Genomic DNA, 25,036 nt, shown 5'->3' on the forward strand with positions numbered 1-25,036 from the left:
CTATCGTGAAACTGATAGAAAGCGAAGATACGTCGGTGAAAAGTGTGGGGTCCGGTGGTTTCCCATTGACATCTCCTCCGGAAAAAGTTTTCAGCGTTGTATTGTAGATTGTAATCGCGATTGTAATCAGATTTCTACAAAATTGCCGTTGCACCTTTTTGCTAAATCTTTTTCGATTCAGAAATTTGATTTGTGCTCATAGAATAATAATAATAATGAAGAGACAGCGAGAAAATCAAAATGATCCACGTATACGATTAATACACGATCGATTTAGTACCGAAGCAACAATTGGACAATTGTAACTAAACGCATAAACAGGATTTTTTTTATACGATTACACGCAATGCATAGGGTCATTTAAATGTCGTCTACTTATGGCATCTTCCTCCTTTTTTTCATTCTTCATCGTCGATTATTCGCACAAGGTGCAATTGTCCCCGAGGAAAGTTGCCGATTCGGCGAATGTCTTTTTCCAGTTCGACTAGTCATAGTGGTCACAACAAAGGAGTTCCAGCGACAGACGGTGGATGACCAGCTGGCGGAGACCTGCCCGGTATTTCCACAAATGCTAGCACGCACAAACGGATCCTACCCGACGGTCCTTTTAAAGATTCTCGGTGGGAAGGGAAAAGATGACAGTCGTATACCTAACAGCGACTCTTTCTTGCAGCACACGGTACATCGTGGGACCGTTTTCGTTCCTCGATGTTGATATTCTGCTGCATCTGTACTTGACATTTGAGAAAAAGAAAAATTTAACACATTTATTTGACTTGTACAATTTGCTTCTTGCTTGGTATAATTTGCGATTGCATTTAAGCCGGCGGTAGCGAGAACTTTAATAAGATTGCAAAGATGCTAGGTAGATGCGTCTTTTAATTCGTCGATTATATGCGACTCGCATTAGAGTTCTTTGACCCCTTCGCCGGCTTTCGGATCTATGAAAGCTTAAAAGAGCGTAAATGCGAGGCGTTTTCTTCGGTTTCACTACACCAGGCTTCCACTGAAAAAGCTCGGCTTTACATAAAATGCACAAGCGTAGAAGGAGAGATCGTTATATGTAGTGACGGATGTAAAAAATCAGCGAGTTAATCCGTATTTTTTTTTTTTTTCCCTCCAAGTTTCCAACGAGACGACAGCTACTCATTTAAATGTACTTTCGCGAAGCTTTTCACTAATGCTATATTTTTTCCTGTTCGTGTTATACTTATTTGAGATGTATATTCCAATTATCCACTTTATTTGCAGAGTTACAGTAATGTATATAACTTCAACTCAACGCAATATAAACATTGCGGCAAACTTATGCAATTTGTTTATGGCATGTTTTTCCTTTTAAAACAGTTTACATAAAATGTATGATTTAACCGTGGAAAAGTTTTACTATTTACATGTTCGCAATTATATCCTCGTCAATCGATGAAAAGAAAAATTCATCTCGCATATATCTTTAGAGTCAGATGATCAATTGCATCGAGTATCCTATATCGCGAGTGCAAGTTGCGATTATACATGATAGATGTTTCCAAAAATATTTTCATTAGAAATCGATAACGAACGTGCCTCGACTTTCTCCGTTACTTCGTAATCCAATTTCAATTAGTTTATATCTTGAACCGTTAGACTTCTTCGCCTTTAATCGAAGGCGATTCTTCGGCGCACCGATAGAATTCGCAAAATTTTCATGCTTTCAGATATTACCCGGACAGGTAATCCCGCCCGAAATGGTAGCTACTTATTCTGACTGGCTTGCGTGTAAGCACTTCATATTTAAGCCGCTCGTTTTCCTATTCAAAATGATCCAAAAATCGGTCCCGTGCATCGCGTTCGCTTCTTCGTGCGCGAGGATATACTGGAAACTTGCTGTTTGAAAATTTTATCATTTATATAAACGCTGTTACATTATACTTTACGCGTATAAGGCACGAAGAATTCGAATACTAATTTCGCAATGTTAACGTCTCCTTTGCATAAAAAATATATCAAAGTTTTTATTTTACGTTCTGTACGGCTCGAGCTGTGTTCTCGATTTATCTGACTTGCGGCAATATCGGCGGTTCGTACGAAATTTTGTTCCCGTTGCGGAAACACGGTCGAGTTTCTCGTGTGCCTGTCTGTTTATTGAGAGACGACACTTCCTGTTGACACACGACTGCATCGTATCTCCGGCAATACGATCGCCGAGCTCGGCGTATCGGGTATCGAATAGGAAATATCGATTCGCGTCCGTCAGACTCGGATTCGCACCTTTTTATCCGAAAGAAAGGGACTTGTAAAAGGGAAACGACAGATCTCTTTTTGGTCTTTCCTTTGGAATACGCGCCAACATTATTTTGGCAGAATAACAACGTACGGGGAGACACGCGAGTCGATGTGACGTCGTTCGCGGTCGCGGAGTTCGCAGCTTGCTGCCGGAAACTGAACGCGATGTGTAATTAAAGTCGGGAATTTCGCGCTTAAACCGCATGTGCGTGCATCGTGTTCCGCTCAAACGGGTATCCGCGCTCGCAAAACGCGACTGTGTCTCTAATTACGCGCTTAACTGCGTCAATTCGCGCGAATCGCAACAAGGTTTGGATTAAAAGGCAATATGGAGGCACGATAATACCGAAAAAAAATATTTAATTCGACGATAGTTCAATGCGCAGAGAGACGCATTGTGATAAATAAAAACTCAATTTAGAGTATCAATTATGAAGGAGAGGTACTTTGGAACGTAATCCCATACTTTCGTAGTGTTTTTCAATGAGGAAATCGTTGCATTCATTATTCGGCGAAGGATTCGAAAAGAGAACGACGAAAAGAAACGAGCTTGACATAGATTGGCTAAAAGAGGTGAAGGAAGTGCAGATGAGAAAAAAAAGAACTCTGCATTCCATCCCCTTCTATTGTTCCTCTTCTGTCACGCAAACCAAAATGAAGCATCCAGTATTTCCGATATCCAGTAATTTCGCATTTAGCTCTTTTAAATCCAGGCAAATAGTCGATGTTGAAAGAAATACGAACTCAATATTCTCGAGTTACGAAAGAATTTCATGTTTCGAAATAATATGATAAATTAAGTTTTATTCTTATATCTATTATAAAATTTATTCATTCACTTTTTCCTCGTCATGATGTTAAAGTAATAAAGTGCTTTAATTTTTTATAATTAACAATAATAAACATTATTATATCCTAATGATCAAAGTTTTTTTCGAATGAAATTTTCAAGGAATATTTCGCGGTGAATTTCGCTTGACTTCTGAGAGCATTTCCGGTCCATTCAAGTACGCGGTTCGCGATATTGTTGTTATTTTTACAAACTCCTTTTGACAAAAGGAATAATTTGATGATCATATCTGTGGGAGTATCACGTACACGCACAGAAGAATTTTATAAAACACATCCGTGATTTTGTTTAAGAATAGAGATTAGTTTATTTTTATCTAAATATATTTGTTAAAATATATTCAATATAAATACCTGATATATATCTTCACTTAAATACTGTATTTCAGTATAGTATCTGTATGCATAATGCAAGCCGTACATCGAGATTCAAGAATCTTTCCCCGTTTTCCGATATCCTCTTGCTTCTTCGACAGCCACCAACCACGCGTAACTACTTACGTATTATCGGCTTCCAAAGTCGATCGGAAGCACCCTTAAGCTCCTTCGAGGAAGAGTCAGATGGATGCGTTCGATCGTGTACTATCCTTGTCCTTCGAGGAGCATCCTCGCGGTACGATATAATAGGACGTGCTCGTCGGGATTAATGGTCTGTGAACACATACACTAACCCAACGATATCTCGGAGTCAACCCTCGAATCGATCTGCCAGTTCTTTCACAAAAGGCATAACGTCTCCAAGACATCAAAAGTTTCCAAGAAATCAAAAGTATTCGTATCGAGTAATTTTCACAAAGTCATCATTTTTAAAATGAAAATGTATTAATATATTTATAGACCGTTTGTGTACAGCGTAAATAGTTTCTGCGACAACTGGTAATATAAGCTTTATCATTCTATATTTATGTAAATGCATGCAGCTGCATTGGTTTTCGATGACAGATTTGCTTATTTTTTAACATGTTCGTTTTTCATCATTGTATTGTATAAAGAAATGTCTTAACATGTTTCTATAAGAACAATCATTTTATTTTTCATTTCTTAAACTTGTATATATAATGGTGTAGATGCCTAAAGTTTTTTTTTTTAAACTCATATCTGTGTGCTTATTATATTAAAGTAATCTTTATTATTCATATTCTCTTATTAAAAAATATCTAATTTTTCCAAGAATCATTCAAACATTATATTCGAAATCTTTATTGTTTCTTTAATAGTGATTAGCCAATGAGGCAGAGAATAGCGTTCTCGCAACTAAATGAAAAAAATCCCTTCGGTTCGTATCCATGCGAGATGCTCGTTTTGTTCGTCACTAACTAATAGCGAAATTGAAAAACGCCCTCCTGACGAAGACAAATGTCAAGCAATGATAATAATGCATCGTGTACTTCGTCCATCCCGAATATCTCCGGTACGCGTATCTCGGACGTATACATTACAACGAACCATATTTCATATCCATGGCCGGCCAGAGAATCGTCCATTTCGTCGCAGGGTATGGACGTGCTTGGGCACGTGAATTTCACTTCCGTACCACGATGTTTTTAGGTCTTAATGTTTATTGATCGACGAAGATCATTTGACGTCAGAGTATTTTATATTGATCTTATCTCGATGGAGAGAGAGAGAGAGAGAGAGAGAGAGAGAGAGAGAAGAGATTTAATGCTTCGCGCGAATAACGCGCTTGGACAAAATTGATTAGATCGTCATTGAGAGATTTGCGTACATTGGAGAAGCTTTTGTATGGTATGTAACGACCTAAATGTAAGAGTCGACGTGGTAACGTTTACGAGCAACGGAGCACATTGGCGTAAGAAGATTAATGAAATCGGTTATTCGAGCGTGCGAGCGAATTGGATTTTACGGGAGCTTTCCGTACGAGAATACCGACATTGTACACGTTTGATTAATGCGACAGATATGATCGATAAATCTTGCAATCATACATCGGTGCCTAGCTTCTCGTAGAGAACACTCGCGAAAAGTATTGGCTTTTTAAAAAATGATGGGATTACGTTAGAGTGTACGTTGATCAAACTTCGATCGACTCTTGCTATCGGCTTTTAAATTAAAAGTTGAGAATATTGAGATGTTCCGGGAGGATTGAGAAATTGAAAAAATTATACGAACCCGGAATTTTCTATTCTTTTTTCCAATCGATTTCCTTTCGTACGAGACACGGGCAAGGATTTCGAAGAGAAATTCATCTCGCCGTTTTTAAGCGTCGCTCGTCAAGGCGAACGACGACGGGGGAATCTTCACGCGAGATTAAATCAGTTACACAGAACGGCCTTCGTACAGCAACGTGACATATCGTATTACGGCAAAATGGCTCTTTGTCCTCGTTTTCGCGCGGCGAGGGTGGGCGACCTCTTTCAGGGTGCAACGGCAGAAAGGGATTCTGAAATATGAGCGGGAGCTGCGCGAGAAAGGTCCTGTATATACACACACACACACACACATACACATACACACATGCACATATACGTTTTGATTCTTCGTCGCTGCACAATCGCCACGCAAACGCCCGATTATACGTCATTCTTCTTTTTTATCCGAACGACTATAGGCGCGACGCTTGACTTTGACATTTTAATAGACGAGTCGAAATATTTTGCGTAAAATCTCTTGCGTGTAATTAATAATAGTTACAGAGCACGATGACAGATATGTATAAGTTTGTCAGACTTTATCTCTAATTTCTGAATTATTTAAATGACACTTGACATATAAATCTCTCTCATAAATTAGGGATTTTTAAATCTTTAACCGCAAACATTATGTATATGAACATTCGGCCAGGATCGGGAAAACGATTAACCAATTGAGTCTAATTTGTGTCGCGATATTTAATGAAATTTGCTTCATCTACGAAATGGCTACCGATTTCTTGGAATGGAAATTTTAAAAATTGATTTTCCCGACGACACCTATTCGTCTTGCTTTCGAAAATCTTCTCTCTCCCTCTATCTCTCTCTCTTCTTGTTTTATTTCCATAATGCTCGGTGAATCTACCTTCGAACCGGAAGAGCCATCTCGCTCGATCGCAAATTCAATATCGCCGTCACCGAGGCCTCGATAAAAATCGACGAGAATGTTCCGGCCGATGGAAAGGACAAGGTTTGTCGCGCCGGGTGATATTACAGTCGAAAGCGCCGTTTCCTTACCGGAAAGATATCTATGGAGACAAACCGCGAAAAATCCGAAGAATATGAAACGTCCTGTTAAAGAAGGATTTACTTTAATTGTACGTCAAAGTCTCTAGAAGCTATATTCTATTCACAATTGCATCGATAATTTATCAATCATTTATAAATTGATTGATCAATAATTACTCTTATATGTAGATCCATAAGAGACGAATATTTTATAATTTTACATCGCAGAATTTTGCGCTCAATAAACTTAAATTTTTGGACAAGGATAAATTTGACCAATCCCTCTCTCTTTCCTCGAATTTTAACCATCGTGATAGTGCTCGTTAATCTATCTAATTACTGTCAGAAAAAGAGAGACAGGAAAAGTAATGATATACAATAGAAAATTGACCTCTAACGCCGCTTTATTGAACGAAAGATTTTATTACCGGATGACGAAATCTTTCGCATCGATTAACTAATCGGTCTGACAATATTCATATATTCACATATGATACATATGTATGTATATGCATGACGTTTCGGAAATGTATGAGACTGGAAGGAAAGTCCGGTTGCGGATACGAGCGAAAAAAATTCGCTCATCGGCGACAAACGGTTCACGCGGGATGCACGAAAGACGAATAAACAATTTTTATGGGACGAGGATAAAAATTGAAATCTCACGGGTGTCCCTTCTCATCTCTCTCTCCGTTTTTCGAGCCGCCGACAGATATCGATCGTCGAAAGTCGCTGCATCATCGACGTTACGCTACGTGAAATTCATTTTTAGGGGCCCCGGGGGAGGTGTTTTGAAATTCACGGCTGGAAGTAAAACGGAATAGAACAAAAATGTCAATCGCGATTGCGGAAAGAAAAAGGAAGAGAATCCCCTTTCCTGCGCGCGTCGCGTCGATGCTTCGAAAAGCGCACCGATGTCTCGCGACACCGTCCAAATGCATTACTGTCGTGCGTCGTGTATTCGATTTCCCTTTCTATCGAATTTTCTTCTAGACTATGCCGCAGAGAATTCCAGACAACTATCAAATTTGCATTCAACGCGTCTATTTTAGTAGATTGTTGTATTATACATATTCCTTTGTTATCCCCCGTCCTCGTCAGTGCTCCTCTTGCTGCTTAAAATATTTTATCACATTTATGATAATTCCGGTTGCCCGTTGTTCATCTTTAATTACGAGATTACGACCGTTATAATTGCGCGAGAGCGACGTGATATTTTTGCGCTAAATATCGCTTTTAATTAAGGTGCTCGTCGATGCTTCCTGAAATTTCTGGCATTCGTAAAGTATTTCATTAACGTCGCTCGAGGGCTGCGAAGACTCGAGCAGTTTAGTAAAGAGCTTGTTTCCTATAAGGATCCTTTGTAATAATAGCTCGTGCATGATATCGTCATCCACGAACAATGTAAAGGCTGTTTCTTCCACAGGCGGAAGATATAACGACGAATACCTCGTTTCTTTAATAATGTATAATGGCAATCGCGTTACGAAACGATTGGATCTGCGGCTGTGTACATATTTTCGCGAAACTTTTAATTTATTTCTCCCACTCTCAATATACTATTTAAATTTACTTTATTTAAAATATCATCGAATCTCTCTCATACTAATAAGAGTATTATAAATATAATAGTCCTATGATGTACATAAAATCAGAGAATTATTTATATATTTTAGAAGAGTATAAAAAAATATATAAATTATTCCAAAGTACGCGATATGAAATTACGCTACGTGAGTTTTGTATTCTATATATTTTGTATTAAAGCAATCTATAACTTGTTAATAAGTAACCTTTTAATATAACTTCTGCAGTAGTTGTGCGCGTGTCGGAGTTTTGACTTTTATGGGAAGTAACTTTCATGATACATCTGTCGCGGGAGAGCTCTTCGAAAAGAAGAACGCACGTGGTGCCATACGTTGGGAAAACGTTTCGACGTGCCGACTGCGTAAAGAGGCATTGTAAACTACGAAACAAAGCGTGAAAGCGCCGCTATTTTAGGTGAAAATTAACGAGACACTTTTCTCAGAAAGTAGCGCATAAAACGCGCTATATTGTATATCATGTAAATATTTGATGATATTTCAAACCTTTCAAAAATTGCTCAAATTCTGTTCACATTTTAAATTTGTAGGATTTTGAGAACACGGCGCTCGTTTTTTTTTATAAATATAAAAAATTGAATTATTCTCTGCAACTCCTTTTACAATGGAATTACTGACTTTGGCTCAAATACATACGCTCAACGAGCGCACGAGTCGAAATCATTAATGTCGCAACGGACGGAGAATCTCTCGTTCGCATTTAGAAAGTAAATATTCTCCACGTGCCTTTTTCGACCATCTCGTACGTACCTTGTCGTGGTTTCCATTATGTCGTACAGTTTGTAAACACGATGACTCGGGGGCGCGAGCGCCCGCGAAAAGCACCCGCCAGGCGTAAAATGCGACGCGTCCACGACGTATCGTGCCCCCCCTCCTTCCCCCTCCCCCTTCCCCCTCCTCCCTTGTGCCGAGTTTAACATGCTCCGCTAAACGCATGTCCGTTGAATAATGCACGTGTCTTTTATCCCCCGACGCGACATTCGTCGACGAGAGAGCGACTCGCGCGGCAGCGTAACTCATGGATTTCATCGTTTCTCATCGCTATGAAAAAGACCGGTGTTTCCGACAAATCCCGGTTACACATGAATGAATAAACCTTTTTCGATGTTAGCGCGAGAAATACGGCATTCGCCGAGTAAACTGCGAGTTAATCCGTTGAGAAATTGCCTTCGAAAGAGAGAATCTTTGTCAGAAAAAGATAAATGTCTCTGTCTCGTTATTATAATAAGCAATGTGAAATTAATAAATAATAATATTTATTACATCATAAAATTTTTTGCAAGGTCTACCTTGTTACAATTTTCGTTGAATACTTTTTGACGCGCATTAATTCTGGGAAAGAGGGTAAAAATAGCTAGCGCAACGAAAAGCAAGAAACGGTCCTCGTTGCCGAAAGAGCGGAAATACGAGGGATGAAAAGGCTCGCGCGCATCGCGAAAATGAGCGAGAACAAGGGGCATTATGCAAATGAGGAGAGCACGGATGGAAGGGAGAGACCGGGCTCTCGTTGGGAACGGAAAACAATGGTTAATGCCCGCGGTTGTAATCGGAGAAATGTCTCCTCTCTGCCATGGAATTCGAAAAAAGGATTAAAGTTGGAATATAAAAATGGGGCGAGGTTGAGATAATATGTGTTAACCCTCGGGGCACTTAAATATTCTTTCCGAATAATAAATGTTTCTTTTATATTAGTGCGATTATTAAATTTTATTATCGAAAATGATATGATACGAAAGAAGAATATTTTTACTATTGTTTAATCGAAAAAAAAAAAAAAAATTAATTGAATCGCGCAAAGAATTTGTAAGTGAAGTTTGTCGAGTTTGCGTCATGAAATATTTTTAATTTTATTTCCAGAAAAATCTAATAAATTAATAATGCGATTCGAGAATAAGAAAAAGATAAATGTTTAGTCTATCGCAGGACAGCGAATTTTTCAGCAGATTTTGGCGCGTTTTTTAATGAATTACAGTGCCAAGGAAATATGTCCTTGGCAGCGCAATTTATGACGATTAATAATTATGCGGCGTTCGAATGGCAAAAGTATTAAATTTAGTGTATTTAAGGAGATTGAAACGGGAAAATTTGTCTATGGCCTCCAAGATGAAGTTTAACCTTTAGTGATTTAGGGTAGTTCGCGGAAAGACTTTTCCATCCGATCCTCGTCTCATTCGAGTAAAGAAGAAAGTTTGTAATACGTTGACTGTGCCCCGTGAATCATATTTAATTCATGATACAGTCGCGAAAGTTCGCGCTAAGGGAAACTTTTAATCCGGAGGAATTCGCACTTCGAAGCGAACGCAGCCGTTTGGAATTCAGCAATTTGTTATTTCAATCGACGCCAAAATTGGCGCGAGAAGCTCGCGATCATTCATGACGGACGAGTCATTCTCGATGCATCTCGATGCAACGCGATGATTCAACATAACATAAACAAAGAGTTGGTTAATCATCGAACTCGCGAGTCGTATGGTTTGATGGTGAGAAAAGTCGGGATCATCACGTAATCATCACGGATTACGAAATATGACTTTCGTTAGTCCCATCGTGTTACTTTCTTCTCATCGTACTTTCGAAAGCGTGACGAGAGACGCGAACTTAAATAGCAGTTTATCAAGGTGGAAAGTTGAGTGATCCACTTATACGATGCATCCAGGCGACGAGGAAACGCGTTTCTCGTATCTTCGAGCGAATGAAAAGTTTCTCCCAATCTGCACGCCGAGATCCGCAGCGCGTTTGATTTCCGTTGAAAAATCTGCGCGGTCCATCTTTTCTCCTGGCTCCTGTCACGAATATCAAGCTTACTCCATTCCATCTCTATCTCTTTGCGCAAACAAGCTGATCTAAATATATTTTACGAACCGAGACGGGGGTGAAGTTTTCCGATATCAGAAAAATAGTTTTTTTTATATGATTCGAACGCACATTGTTTGCACATGAATGTATTTTTTTATTTTTGTGTTTGAACATTTCTAGTAAAAAAGATATTTAAAAAAAAAACTTTTTTTTGGGGGGGGGGGCAATTTTAATGAAGAATTCGATCAAGCAATCCAATCGGAAAATTTAAACGTATAGCAACTTCTTTACACGTCTACAAAAGTCTCGCTTTTAAATCTGTATCATCTAGAGAGATATTGAAGATATTTTTGTGAATGTGTTTTAATTCTGTAGCGTTCTTCAATACCGCAGAATTGGAAAAATTTTTCTTCACGTTTTTCTTTTCTGTATATTCAGCAAATCTAGAATGACTTGAAGGGAGCGTGTGCGTAACGCTAAGTAATAGAGTCACGTTGTAAACTATCATATTAAAACAAAGTTTAAGCATTCGCACTGTCTTAAAGACTTCTTATATCCTCGCCGTTTGGCAAGAATGCAATTTCATTTCGCGATGAACCGAGACAAGACGGACGTCCCTTTATTACGTTAAAAGTTCTTACAGTTTCCATGGCCCCGAGACGCGTTCCCTCCCATAGTGGGCGTATTTAAACGCGGTCCTGGATTAAGCCCGCTCTTTGAAACGAAATTTCTCTGGATTCAAAAGCTTCAATTTATTATCAATTGATTTGGGATCAAGCACGCTTTTAATCACGAATGGAACGATTCTTCTTTCATTCAAATAAACAGACCTGTTGTGAGACAGCATGCTTATAGAGCATTCGTGTATTTTTAACCAATTGTTGCTTCCTTCTCTCTCTCTCTTTCTCTTTTCTATACGAAATTTCTTGATACGTTTGCTAAATAACGAGAACGTCGCTGTTTTCTAACAAAAACGCTTACCAGTCAATTTAATCGCTCGTTGTTTTTACCACGCGTTTTATCGCGAGACTTGCGGCGCATAACAACGACATCGATCCTTTATCCGAGGATCGACCGCGAAGAGGAACTTCGGCGGAGAACGAGTTGAAAATTTGCAGTGATAGACATGATAGTTAACGAACCGTTACTCGGTTCCATCAGTCAACGCATCGATGAAGGCGCTTTGATGTTCCATGATTGCACAACGACTGTCGGCAATAATCACTTTTCCCTACTGCTCGCTACAAGAAATAGAAATAACGACGGAGATACAAGCGGAGAGCTTTCCCGAAAAAAAAAAAAAAAAAAAAAAAAATGAGAATGAAAAGCGTACAGAGTTGCGGAAAATACAATCATTCCCTCTCGGAAAATCCTTTTTGATCTTTCCAAGCGCGATACAAGCTCCATTCATTCGTTCCCTCTTCCTTTCAACCTGCTCACACTCATCGATAACAGAGATTCAGCTCTTCGCCAAAGTTGCGCCTACATGTGTATCTAGAAATTTATTTCGATTAGTACAATTTGGGAATGTATCACGCTCCGACAACGTGACGACCATTCACGATTTGGGGAACGGTTAGATTTTATTCTTCGCAAGTTTTATCATAATACGAAATTTAACGGCGAAACGTGCGGAATCTCCGACACTACTTCGCAACTCCGGCGATATAAGAACGTGCTACATAAAGAAAATCATATACTTGATAGTCCAGCGGTGAACTCCTTTCCAGAATTTATCTTCGAGATTACGGTACGATTCTCATTTGGAGACGAAGCAAGGTTCTTCGTCGATTTAATAAAAACTCATTATTTAGCGTATCTTCGAAACTACGATCATCCAATTCCATCTTTATATTTAAAGATATCGTTTCTTTTCGATTTAGACGGTAAAGTAACAAGGCGTAGATGTGCTAAGAAATGCGGAAAGTATCCCTTTCTCTCCCAGGGTGTTGCAAATTTGAACAAACACTCTCGCCATTGTGTCGTGTAATAAGCGAGGCGGATAAGACGAATTCGGAATTAGATATGCAAATTTTATTCTCTCCTCGTCGAGATTGTATTTCAAGGAATTTAAAAAAGATAATCCCAGCGGTTACGTACACTCGCGATTCACGTTTCATTTACGTGGAAAATGAATTCTGGTCGCCGCTCGTCTATAAAAATTCACGGATCTTCAATCGCCTTCAAGTATTTTCGTATTGTTCTGCAAGCAAAGATATATATATATATATCGTAATTATATTGTTTATTTTACTACGCACGATATATCGTCGCAACTATTCCCGAACTATCTCCATGTCCGTAATGAGCACGATACGCTGATCGAATCCACCGAATCACCGCAATTGTAAGTATAGCGGCGATTGTTCACAGCAGGCGGTTTAATGCGACTGCTAAGCTCGACAGTTCGATTATCCTATCGCGCCGATCGTATTTGCCGTATCCGTGAAATGCAGCCGCGCTCATTCGATGGAACTCGAGAGCGCAGGAGTTTCTCGCGGGCTTTCGAGAGCCCGAGCGGAAATAACGTTACCGTGCTGCGGCCTATTATTAATGGAAATTCAATTTCTATCGATTCAATTTCAATTTGATTGCCGGAGTATCCGGATCGCGGAAACTCTGAACATCGCTACGCGAACTCGTAGATATATTTGCTCGCACATCTATCGCTCTTCCCGTAAATACATTTTAATACGTAAACATTTTACATAGATATATTCGATCGGACAGATCCTAGAGCCAATTGTTCCAGTGTGCGTGATTCGCCCCCTCGGCATATTCGCGATTCCTTTCTTCGATTAATCGCGAGGAGCTTTCAAAATAACCGGATCCGACTAAATATCGAGCTCTTTTACGAGAAATCAAAATATTTTCAACACATTAATAATTTGTCTCTTATTCCGAAAAGCTAGATATCTTCTTTATTTATTCTTTTTTAATTCCAACGAAAAGAATTTTAATGCCGCGAGCAATAATATTTCGCAAAATTGAATCATCATTCAAATTGAGATGCGTCCACTCGATAGCATCGTTCTCTTCGATCGAGCAAATTTCGCGTATATAACGCGGGGCCATGAAGCAATGGAAATTTTTCCAAATTGTTGGTACTCGACGCTAGATTGGATGCACGATCGTTCGAGAGAATTTTCCGGCCGCAGCTTTCGTTGAAACTGAAGGAAATTGCATCGCGTGGCAAAACCGCGACCGCGAAGCTCGTTACGATCCCTATACGTGAAAGACCTGGAAGAAGTAAAAGGCGAGAAGAAAAATATGTGAGCTTTTTATTCATTTAATGGCCTTCTACTCTCTCTCTCTCTCTCTCTCTCTCTCTCAATTTGTCGCATCTGCGTTGCCGCGAAAACTTGTTAGAAATTTCCCGTGACAAGTCGCCCGCGTAAATTTCCGCGTCGAATGTCACGTGTAACGTGTAAACGCGTGCGTAAACATAGTATTTAAATATGTGTAAATTCACGAATCAACGCTCATTCATTAATTCGGCCGATTATTTTCAGAACAATCTGAGTTATTTCCTTTGCTCATTTCGTTAATTTCACGTAAGGTGGGAATATGCATGAATGTGCAGATACTTTTGCATTGTGTCCATCACGAGAGATATATTTTTCGCTCTATTTCGATTCCGACGGTCTTACTTTCCAAGAAAATATTCGCGATGTCATATTCCTTTGTTTGAAACTCAAAGTGTTGCATCCCTGCCGGCCGTCCTAGCTGAAGATCGATAAAGTGCTTGTGAGTAATATTCTGTGGAAACCCTCGCATATGTCGCTTGCATTGGAAAAATAGAGCAACTTAATATAATCAGGGATAGATCAAATTTTTTGACCATAATTTATCATCCATGTAATTTTTCCTTAGTATAAATTATCTAAATTTCTTTCTTTCTTTATAACGCATATCATGGAAGTTGCATCGAAATCGTATATAAATGGAAAGTCATAAGTTTTGCGTATAATTCATTATATGAAACTTCATATTTTTCAATCCCGACATCTTATCGGAACCGTTTTATTTTCTCTATTGATTGCAATTATAATTAAAGAACATTTGCGAGCATGGTTAATCATCGTGTTGTTTTCGTTATTATACGAATTATTCTTAATGCTTCTAAACTTAATTAAGTGTGTACTTAGATGAAATTCCCTCTCGAGTCTGCATTATTGCCATCGACTGTTCTGGTTATGTAGGTTCCCCTTGATAGAATAATATAGGGAAAATAATATATGGACTAATATTGTACGTCATGCTGTGCGGTATTTTTATGTATTTTTAACATCTTGACATCTCCGACGATTCGACTGTATAATGTACAAAGCGTCTTTCCACAACTATTTGTGATATTTTTAATCTCCGTATCTGAGAGATATACAGGAAAAATATATACAGAAAAAAAAATATATATATATAAATAACAAAATATGTATAGGACAAATGTTAAAAACAGTTTGACATATGAAATGTATGTGAGATATAAATTACCATATAAATATATATTTTGAACATAATTTCTCAACGAGAAGTTTTAGAAATGACCATTTCTGTATATTCGCATACATAATCTTTATTTTTTAAAATAATTGTATAGTATTTTACATTGTATTTGTGTAACGACATAATTATAGATAAAACTATATTTTATTACATTTAAATTGGACGCGTTTTGTTCAAGTGATATTTCCCTTAAAAAAAAAAAAAAAAAAAAAAAAAAAAAAAAAAAAAAAATCTGCGTGGAGATAAAGTTTCACAGATGACGTGCGTACGTTTTCTTGTGATAATGTCCCCGGATAGTTTTTATTCTCTCTCGAGTACTTGTATCAAGTTTATCTTTTGAAAAAATCGAACGCGCTAACTTAGAGACACGCTAACTTGCAAGCGGTGAACTCGCGAGTATGCACGATTATTATTTCAGTTCCCTGTGTAAGTCGCAAGGAAATATCGCTGTCGCGACTAACTCGCGACAAACTATGTTTCTGCCCGAGCCCAGTGTAATTATAGAGAGAGGAAAGGAAGGTGAAGTACTATGCAATTATATATTGCCTAGCTGTACAATAAACGAATGCATGCGCGTGTATAAAAGAAGAAAGAAGATGTACACTTATATTTTTACACTTAATATTTTTCTTGTCAATGTTCAATTTTTTTTTTTTTTTTCTAAATGAACAATTATCGATAATTTTTTTTAACAACCGCTAACAGCTCCTATTTATTATCATCCTCGATATATCGTAATCTTGTTACAGATGCACAACAAGCGGTGCCAACTCTTTGCGAACTTTCGGCACGATGCGTCGCGTCTCATATTCCCTTCGAGTTGGTGGAGCACTTTTATCCTCCTGTACCGGAGCAGCTCCAGCTGAGAATAGCCTTCTGGAGCTTCCCCGATAACGAAGAGGATATACGGCTTTATTCGTGTCTCGCGAATGGTAGTGCCGATGAATTCGTCCGTGGCGAACATCTCTATCGTGCCAAAACTGTCAAGGAGCCATTGCAGATCGGTAAGATACTCTGCATTTCATTTATTCTCACTTTACGCGATATCTTTTTATTGAAGAAAAAGAAGTATTATTATAAAGAAGAACCCACCTATTTTCCTTTTTTTAATATTCTATGAGCTTCCAATAAATCGGTAAATGTATATATAATGATATATTAAAATCAGTAGCATTGTAATTATAAATTTAATAGAGTTTATAGCGCATAGAGTGAAAATATAGATACAGACGTAAAGAAAAAAATATATTACAGACTATATTACATATATTATAGAGAAAATATTATTTTAACAGAAAATTCTGCGCGTGAAAAATATTTCAAAATAATTTGCCAATAATACATTAGAATTCTAAGATTCCATATTACTACACACTCTTTGGCAGGTTTCTATAAAATATCATATTTTCTCTTGCATTCTTTTTATCTTAAATAATTTTTCTCATCAATCTGGTGCTCTTGCGCGCGTCATATCGAACAGGATTCCATCTGAGCGCCAGCGTGAACTCGCAAACGAATGGGGTCAGAGCGCAGTTCAACGTCGCTGTAACCTTTGACCGACGCAGGATCACATCATGTAACTGTACCTGCTCCTCAACGGCCTATTGGTGCGCGCACGTGGTAGCCGTTTGCCTGCACAGAATACACATGGTACGTGCATCTTAAATTTAGAGAGATACGCAATGAAGGTAGAAAAATGAAGCAGAATGTACATAGCTTTTAGTAAGTTTTTCTATTATTTTTATTTTTTTTATTTTTTTTTAATATATTACCCGTCTATATCGCGTACGCTGTGTATGCGTATGTGTACAGTTGAATAAATAAAAAAATTATTCTTATCCAATTGTTCGACATAGAACTGATTATTCTATGTAACATTTTCTCAGCCAACACAGGTATGCTTGAGGGCGCCGGTTAGTGAATCTTTATCTCGCCTGCACCGGGAACAACTGCAAAAGTTCGCTCAATACCTCATCAGTGAATTGCCACAGCAGATTTTACCTACTGCCCAACGGCTTCTGGATGAATTGCTCTCGACTCAACCGAGCGCCATTAACAGTTATTGCGGAGCACCGGATCCGACCGCCGGTGCTTCCGCTCACGATCAGACTTCCTGGTACTTGGACGAGAAGACATTACACGATAACATCAAGAAGATTCTCATCAAGTTCTGCGTTCCAGCTCCCATAGTATTTAGGTGAATAGCGGCACTTGGCAAGCAAGCCTATATAATGATTCATCATGTGACTTATTCCGCCGTCTGTTTCAGTGATGTTAATTATCTAAGCACTACCGCGCCGCCGGCCGCTTCCGAATGGGCATCGTTGCTGCGACCGCTCAGGGGTCGTGAACCGGAAGGTATGTGGAATCTTCTTTCCATTGTGCGTGAGATGTTCAAAAGGAATGATCGCAACGCCATCCCTCTTCTGGAGATCATCACGGAGGAATGCATGGCCTGCGAACAGATCCTCGTATGGTGGTTCAACACCAAGGTTGCATTACTGAACGGCACTGGATACGGCAGCAAGCATAATATGAACAGCAACGTTCACGCGTCTCAGCACGCGTGCTCATCTCTGTGCGACGAGATCGTCGTTCTTTGGCGATTGGCCGCTCTCAATCCCGGTCTCTCGCCGGCGGAACGCGAGATGCTGCATGCTCAATTTATGGCTTGGCATTTGAAGATCATAGATAAAGTGAGTATTGCGTGCTCCTTTTCCTTCTCTCTTCTTCTGAATAATCTCCGGATAAAAACAAGTTTGACGAATTAATTATGTGTTTACAGGTTGCTAAGTGCCGTGGCAGTTCTGTCTCGCATAACTCGCATAATAGAAGCAATAGTTCACAGAAGGATTCCCTGAAACATGATCTCGCAGTCTTTACCGGATTCAAGTCGGCACTCGAGGCTTGCTACTTAGATTGGGATGAATACGTCTTGCCGGGAATCACGTATACCGCCGAAAATAATCCTATGTATCACTGTCCCTTTACTTGTTTTCGACACGCCGGCGATACGAGGACGGAAGTTAATCAGGTTGGCAGCCGTTTTTGCAATAAATTATATATTGATTAAGCAAATATAATTAGTTGAGGAACGATAAAAGCGCCTATTTCAGGTAAATTCCAGTTCAGCGGTATTGAATTATCAACCACCGATCTCGCATCATCATGGTCGACGGCCGATGAATGTCGGTCTTGTCGAATACGGCTACTTGGAGAGACGACGGCTGAATCCGCGCGAATTCCCACTGTGTTCGAGAAGCGGTGGTGGCGACGGAAATCGCAGCAGCGTTAGCTCTGAAGGTTTCTGCGAGAATGACACCGACATTCCCGATATATCTGAGTCTCAGGTTGTTCTTAGGCAAGGTTGTGCTCAATTAAATAATTGCGGCGACACTGATTCGCAGGTTATTATTCTTTTATTTTCTATTCACATCTATTTCACGTTAACGTTATTATTATTGTCTATGATATTTTTTTCTCAAAATTACTTTACGATGCATCATTTTAGGAAGGGGCTGGTAGCGAGTCATCTTCCAACAGTAATGTTAGCATGAAGAACGCTCAAGGCTCGGACAAGCATCGCTCAAACGCCTCGTCCGAGACACATAGTGATAGTAGTGATAGTAGTAATAACAAACCTACTTGCGAGAATGGAAAGTGTAATAGGACGAATCTCGCGGAGTGTCGTGACAAGTCGCGCGTGGCTGTGTCTAAAGGGGTTGGTGTTAAAAACGAACAAGAGTCCGATCAGGAGAAAGAAGCCGGTAGACCGTTCAAGGACGAGAGCTCCTCGTCCAGTAGTGATAGTCCTTCCGGCGACGAGTACAATGTTTATTATTATGATCCGAAAGCAGTGACTAACAATAGCGGTCTGCCGAGTAAATATGTTAAAGGGAATATGCATGCTGCCGCCACTCCGGATGCTAATATAGTTCTGAATAATTTGAAGAAGACGGAAGATCCATGGGACATTCTATTCGCGCGGGCAGAGGGACTTTATGCTCATGGTCATACGAGGGAAGCTTGTATTATTGGGGTGCAACTAGCCGAGGAACTTTTGGCGAACCCTCCGGATCTTATGATCGAAGGACCGCCAGTGCCGGTGAAAAATAAGCGGAAAAGGGTAAAATTTTTGAAAATATAAATTGTAGATTTGAAATAGTATAAGTATAACATTAAATTAGGAAAACAAATATCTTGTTGTTACAGCAACATGTGAATCCGGCTTCTCACCAAGTAACGTGTCTCGCATCGGCGACTTTAGCAAAATGTGGATTCTTATGCACGGTACTTGCCGAGAATCCGGAATATCACAATTTAGCGTTTCGTGTTGGGCTTTTTGGTTTGGAGATGGCTAGACCACCGGCTAATACAAAACCTTTGGAGGTAAGACCAAATGAAATGATTAATAAGCAAATTTTATTTTATATCATTTCTTTAAAATTAATAGTCTTATTTTTAATCTAACTAGGTTAAACTTGCTCATCAAGAAAGCGAATTGGTAGGTTTGCTAAAGAGAATTCCCTTGGGACCGACAGAATTAGCTATGATAAAACAAAGAGCTGAACAACTGAGAGATGGTGTTATGAGATCAAGAGGACATGCGCTATTGCCCATTATGTTAGCTAGCTTTATATATGATGCGCTTGATGTACCAAGTACGGAGTATTCTGTATTCAATAATATACATACATATCTTAATGAATTTTTCACAAATAAATATTTTATTAAATTAAATGTTTATAATTATAATTATAAGTAATGTGTAGGTGCTTGTTGTATTTTATAAATAGAGAATAAAAATATGAAATGTTTTGTGCAGGAGTGAAACTACCTGCAGAAATTGATCCAAATCTTGGATTTGATGCTGCTGTGGCTGTCCTGGGATTGAAGGCGAATGTGAGCGAAGCAGATCATCCACTTCTTTGTGAAGGAACTCGTAGACAGAGGTAATTTTTGCGCTATTAATACATTATATATATATATGTTAATGCAGATAATAACATGCATAATTTTTTATTTTTTGTTTTAGAGGTGATTTGGCTATTACTTTGCTCGTGCATTACAAAGATGATCCCGTGAAATTGGCCAGAATTATGGACAAATTGTTGGATCGAGACGTTCATCAACTCATTAAATCACCTATTCTTAGTAGTTATTACACTTCGAATCCACCTACTAAAAGCGAAGTAAGAGTTTAAGATATTTTGTGCGACATTAAAACTTGTAAAACTGCCCGTAATATTTAATAATCTTTTGCAAAATTTTAGATGGCACGATTTGTTCACGATGAAGAACGTTCGTCGCCGCTCAATGGAACAGATAACGGCGGAAATGGTGGTGATAACATCGTTGGCACTAGCAGTAGACCTCATAGCAGTACGAGCGCGGAATTGGAGAGTGGTATCAGTGCACTAACCATACAACCGCAGATTGTTCAGCCACCTGTGCCTATTAGAACTAAAGAAACGCGGTGTGTTTTTCATAAAAATATATATGCACGCACAATGTATTGTATATCGTACATCACTTTATATTTGATACATCTTCTGTTTTTATTTTTTATTTTTTTTAGATATAAAAGTAAAAGGCTATATCCATCTATTCCAAATCAACCTTCGGAAGCGAGTGCGCACTTTATGTGTGAATTAGCAAAGACCGTGTTATCAAAAGCCGGTGGTACCAGCTCAACTTCTCTATTTACTCAACCATCTACCAGTCAAAATCATCATGGTCCGCATAGAGCGCTTCACATGTGCGCCTTTCAACTTGGCTTGTACGCCCTTGGACTCCATAACTGCGTCAGTCCGAATTGGCTTAGTCGTACATATTCGAGTCACGTATCTTGGATAACAGGCCAGGCGATGGAAATTGGTGCGCCAGCCATCTGGTTCCTCATTGACAGCTGGGAAGGACACCTGACGCCACCGGAAGCTGTCAGTATAGCCGATAAGTCTTCGAGAGGTAGCGATCCGAATATGGTCAGAGCGGCGGCGGAGCTTGCTTTATCTTGCTTACCGCACGCGCATGCACTCAATCCCAATGAAATTCAGAGAGCCATATCTCAAGTATGTATAATGCGATTGGATATCTGTTACGCGCAATAAAATATTATTTATGTTATTGGATATTCTATTCTATCCTTATAGTGCAAGGAACAAAGTGAGGCAATGTTGGAGAAAGCTTGTATTACAGTGGAGAATACCGCGAAAGGTGGCGGTGTTTATCCAGAGGTACTTTTCCAAGTGGCAAAGTATTGGTACGAGTTATATCTGCGGGTAAGTTTAAGTAGTATAAATGAATTAATTTATTATACATATTTTTTTTATAATTTTTTTTTATTTGATTAGCAAACTCCTGGTGGAGACCAACAGGATGAGATTCCACATGATCCTTTGCAATTGGATCTCAACGGGGTACTATTAGTCGAACCAGGACCGTCCGTAGATCTATCGAATACTCAGATGATGCCCGGACCGGCCCAAACAGTTGTCGTTACTAGCACGCAACCACCTCCTCAGCCCTATACTCATCCAACAATTACAACTCTGGCGCCTTTAGGTAAAACATTCGGTAGTTTTCTTTGTTTCTTAGACGCATCATTCTAATCATTTTTAATAATTTTATTGTATTTCTGTTCTAGGAGTTGGTATGCCGTATGCCGTAGGCCCGTATAGTTTTATACATCCTCATCATTCTATCGCGACGTTCAGCGGTCCGATACCTTCGCATCGAGTTACTTTACCTCCAGCGCCGCACATGCAAATGTATCCGTTTCCGCATCATCCCGGACACCCTCAACATCCACCGCATCCACATCATCCATCTCCGGCCGCCCCACCTCCACCTGGACCGTATTACACGCCGCAACCTCCACCGACTCCAGGAACGCGTCATTTATACACAATGCAACAACCTATCCCGGTAAGCATTACTCTGCTGCGTGTTTTAGTCTCAGTATATAATAAGATATATAATTCTATGTATCTTGTTCAGGTCCAAGCAGGAGTAGCGGGTCCTCTTCCTGGTCAAAATAGTTTGCCTGGACCTGCGCTAGTCCAACCACAGCCCATGATATCGACTGTAAGAGCTCAACCTCAGGTAATTTTCAGCATAGTAATATATACATGATAATATAATACAATATTTAAATAAAAATATTGATTGCTTTAGGTTCATAGACAAAATCAGACATTTAGTCAACAACAATTGCGGACTCTTGTTTCTGCATATCGTGTAGGTATGCTAGCGTTGGAAACTTTGGCTCGCAGAGTGCATGATGATCGACCTCAAGCCAAATACGCACGTAATCCGCCCTATGGAGAGGATGTTAAGTTTTTACTCAGAGTTGCGAAGCGACTCGGTACACAGTACATGCATCAGCTCTGCATTTGTGCTGTGAACAGCATTGTTAGTCCTTTTGTTCTTCATCATGTTGCTCTGGAAGCGGCCCAATATCTCGCTAGAAACAATCCGGCGCTCATCGTACAGCATCTGAGATCTGCCTTGTTGGCTCCTGTAGTACATAAATGCCAACAAATGTTAGTATCGATATTATTATATAAAAATGAGGAAATAAAAAACCGTGGTTTTAAGTATCTTTTATATTTGGTCAATGATTCAGATGGTAATTTGTACATCTTAATTTCAGGTATATTCAATGCATGCATCAAAAACTGTATCATTTAACGACTAGTGATTATGAAGAGTTTGCGAGTATTGTCTGCGCAGCAAGAGCTGCCTTCCAAATTAATCCCGAAGGAAATACTCAGTTCAAGGAGTGGCTACAATCGATCAAAAGGTGTGAATTTAAATATTTTATAGGAAATAAATATGAATGAAAACAACAATCTAACAACGATCTTTTCAGATCTCAATCGTGTAATAAGGATCTGTGGGCGCAAATCAACGCGGCGTTACAACAGACCGGCAAATGACACAGAGCGGAGCCAGGCGTGACGTGGCTCACTTCCCTTCCCCATCATCCTCAACCTCCGCCACCACCACCACCACCACCACCGCCACCGACAACGACAACTCTCGTTCTACAGCATCAACATTCCTGTCACCCCCATCCACAGAGCGTCGTATGCGTTCACGGGCTGGCTACAGTCAACAAGCTCGCTTGGGATAAGATCTCTATACCATGCATCATTGAGGAACCAACCACACATCAGCTACCACCGCCTCATCAACATCAGATGATCGCCGGACTACCGGGACCATCCGCATGGCAAGAAGCACCGGCTGATGGCCGTGGTTCTCAGAGGATCAATATCAGAGATGAGCGAGATTTATCTTAAGTTTAGTTAACATATATTTAGAAACACGTAAATACACATATTCTAGAATTGATGAAGATCGAGATGAGAACGAATATGAGTTAGATTAATTTAATAAAATAACATATTATATAAAGTTTTTATAACAAACAAATTAAATATATTTATATAAAATTATATTAGTCATTTTTTATATTGACTTAATAGGTATCAAAATATTGTCGTGTTTTTAAACACGATAATAAAATGAGATGAGAACAATTTTCTATTGAATAGATTTGGCTTCAAAGATATTATGACCTCAAATGCATTAAATATATAAATCGTAGAAAGTTAGTATGATAATATATAATCATATACTACATCTAATACTAGAAAGAGAAAAAAAAATTATTTAAAAAAATATAAAATTTTCTAGGTAGATAGATTGTAACTTACTAGTTATTTACTCGTAAGTAACTCTAAACTTAAAATCTAAAGAAATACTTTGCCTATACCCTATCACTTGCTCGCGCATTTAATATGCCTCAAAATCAGAATATGAAATTTGATTCATGGGTATTAATATACACATCACTTTATGTAGAAGATACATTTGTATAAAAATCTCACTATGCGAACAGCATATATGTAAAACTTAATTTGTATGCTTATATACATATACTAAGCTTTTCTACTTATTCATATTTAAATAATGAACATGATATTAATGAAACCATATATGAATTAGATTAATCTAGTGTATATATATATAGTAAAATATAAGCAAAGCATTTCTTTAGATTAAATTAGATTACTTATGAATAAACTTTAATAATCTCTTTGGAGTTAATTTATTTGTGTGTGAAGTTTTTTATGATTTTTTTTGGGTGGTTGGGGGAAGGATGCAGTATGTAAATAATACACTAATTTTGTTGAAAAACTTACATATTTCAAAAGATTATAATCAAATTCATATCAGAAAAAAATATTTGTTTCTTTGCTATCATATTTTTTATATCTGTTTATCATTTTTATATCTTTAGGGACAAAAAGACTTGTATGTAGAGTAATGATGATTATTACTTTCTCTAAATGATTGTTATGGATCCAAAATGATCAAAAAATAAAACGGTGATTTTACAGAAGTATATTTTTTGCATAAAATAATGTATATTATGTTAAACAATTTGATATCTATTAAATCAGTATAATATAAATCTAATAATTTTATATAATATATATACCTGATTTTTTTGTTACAAAGATTTTATAATATGATGATATATTATGTGCTGTGCTAAAAAATTGATATTTGTATAAATTATATAACACATTCTGCAGTAATATAATATCTATGAAATTACAAATGTCATAATGCTGCATTTGTTGCAGAATAGTACGTGATCATATATTATTGCTCGAACAATAAAATTTATATAAAGATAATGAAGCATTGAATGCACTGATTTATGGAAAGCATAAAATAATTGCATAAAATAATATATATTAAATTATATATTAATATACATAGAATTAACATAAATGTATATTACTATATATAATTATATATTTAAAGAAATATATAATTATT

The 25,036-nt window shown here is 38.3% G+C and overlaps 1 protein-coding gene across 1 annotated transcript in view; it reads left to right on the plus strand.

Moving 5' to 3' along the window:
• The window catches only part of Dora (zinc finger SWIM domain-containing dorado), a gene marked incomplete at its 5' end in the record, with an annotated part of 47,539 nt that extends 22,959 nt beyond the window's left edge, over positions 1-24,580 (plus strand). Inside the window, 20 exons of the mRNA XM_070303314.1 lie at positions 15,928-16,182; positions 16,659-16,828; positions 17,065-17,375; positions 17,448-17,874; positions 17,964-18,212; positions 18,295-18,585; positions 18,690-19,304; positions 19,391-19,567; positions 19,653-19,839; positions 20,004-20,130; positions 20,214-20,370; positions 20,452-20,654; positions 20,757-21,249; positions 21,331-21,459; positions 21,532-21,742; positions 21,825-22,105; positions 22,178-22,282; positions 22,355-22,722; positions 22,833-22,982; positions 23,052-24,580. Coding sequence (XP_070159415.1) covers positions 15,928-16,182; positions 16,659-16,828; positions 17,065-17,375; positions 17,448-17,874; positions 17,964-18,212; positions 18,295-18,585; positions 18,690-19,304; positions 19,391-19,567; positions 19,653-19,839; positions 20,004-20,130; positions 20,214-20,370; positions 20,452-20,654; positions 20,757-21,249; positions 21,331-21,459; positions 21,532-21,742; positions 21,825-22,105; positions 22,178-22,282; positions 22,355-22,722; positions 22,833-22,982; positions 23,052-23,118 — 4,973 coding nt within the window. The remainder of the gene's footprint in view (positions 1-15,927; positions 16,183-16,658; positions 16,829-17,064; positions 17,376-17,447; positions 17,875-17,963; positions 18,213-18,294; positions 18,586-18,689; positions 19,305-19,390; positions 19,568-19,652; positions 19,840-20,003; positions 20,131-20,213; positions 20,371-20,451; positions 20,655-20,756; positions 21,250-21,330; positions 21,460-21,531; positions 21,743-21,824; positions 22,106-22,177; positions 22,283-22,354; positions 22,723-22,832; positions 22,983-23,051) is intronic.
• Between the last annotated feature and the right edge of the window lie 456 nt (positions 24,581-25,036).

This window comes from Polyergus mexicanus, unplaced genomic scaffold (genome assembly GCF_030449975.1).
Source record: "Polyergus mexicanus isolate NDT 795.1 unplaced genomic scaffold, iyPolMexi1.0 SCAF_10, whole genome shotgun sequence".
Taxonomy (NCBI): Eukaryota; Metazoa; Arthropoda; class Insecta; order Hymenoptera; family Formicidae; genus Polyergus; species Polyergus mexicanus.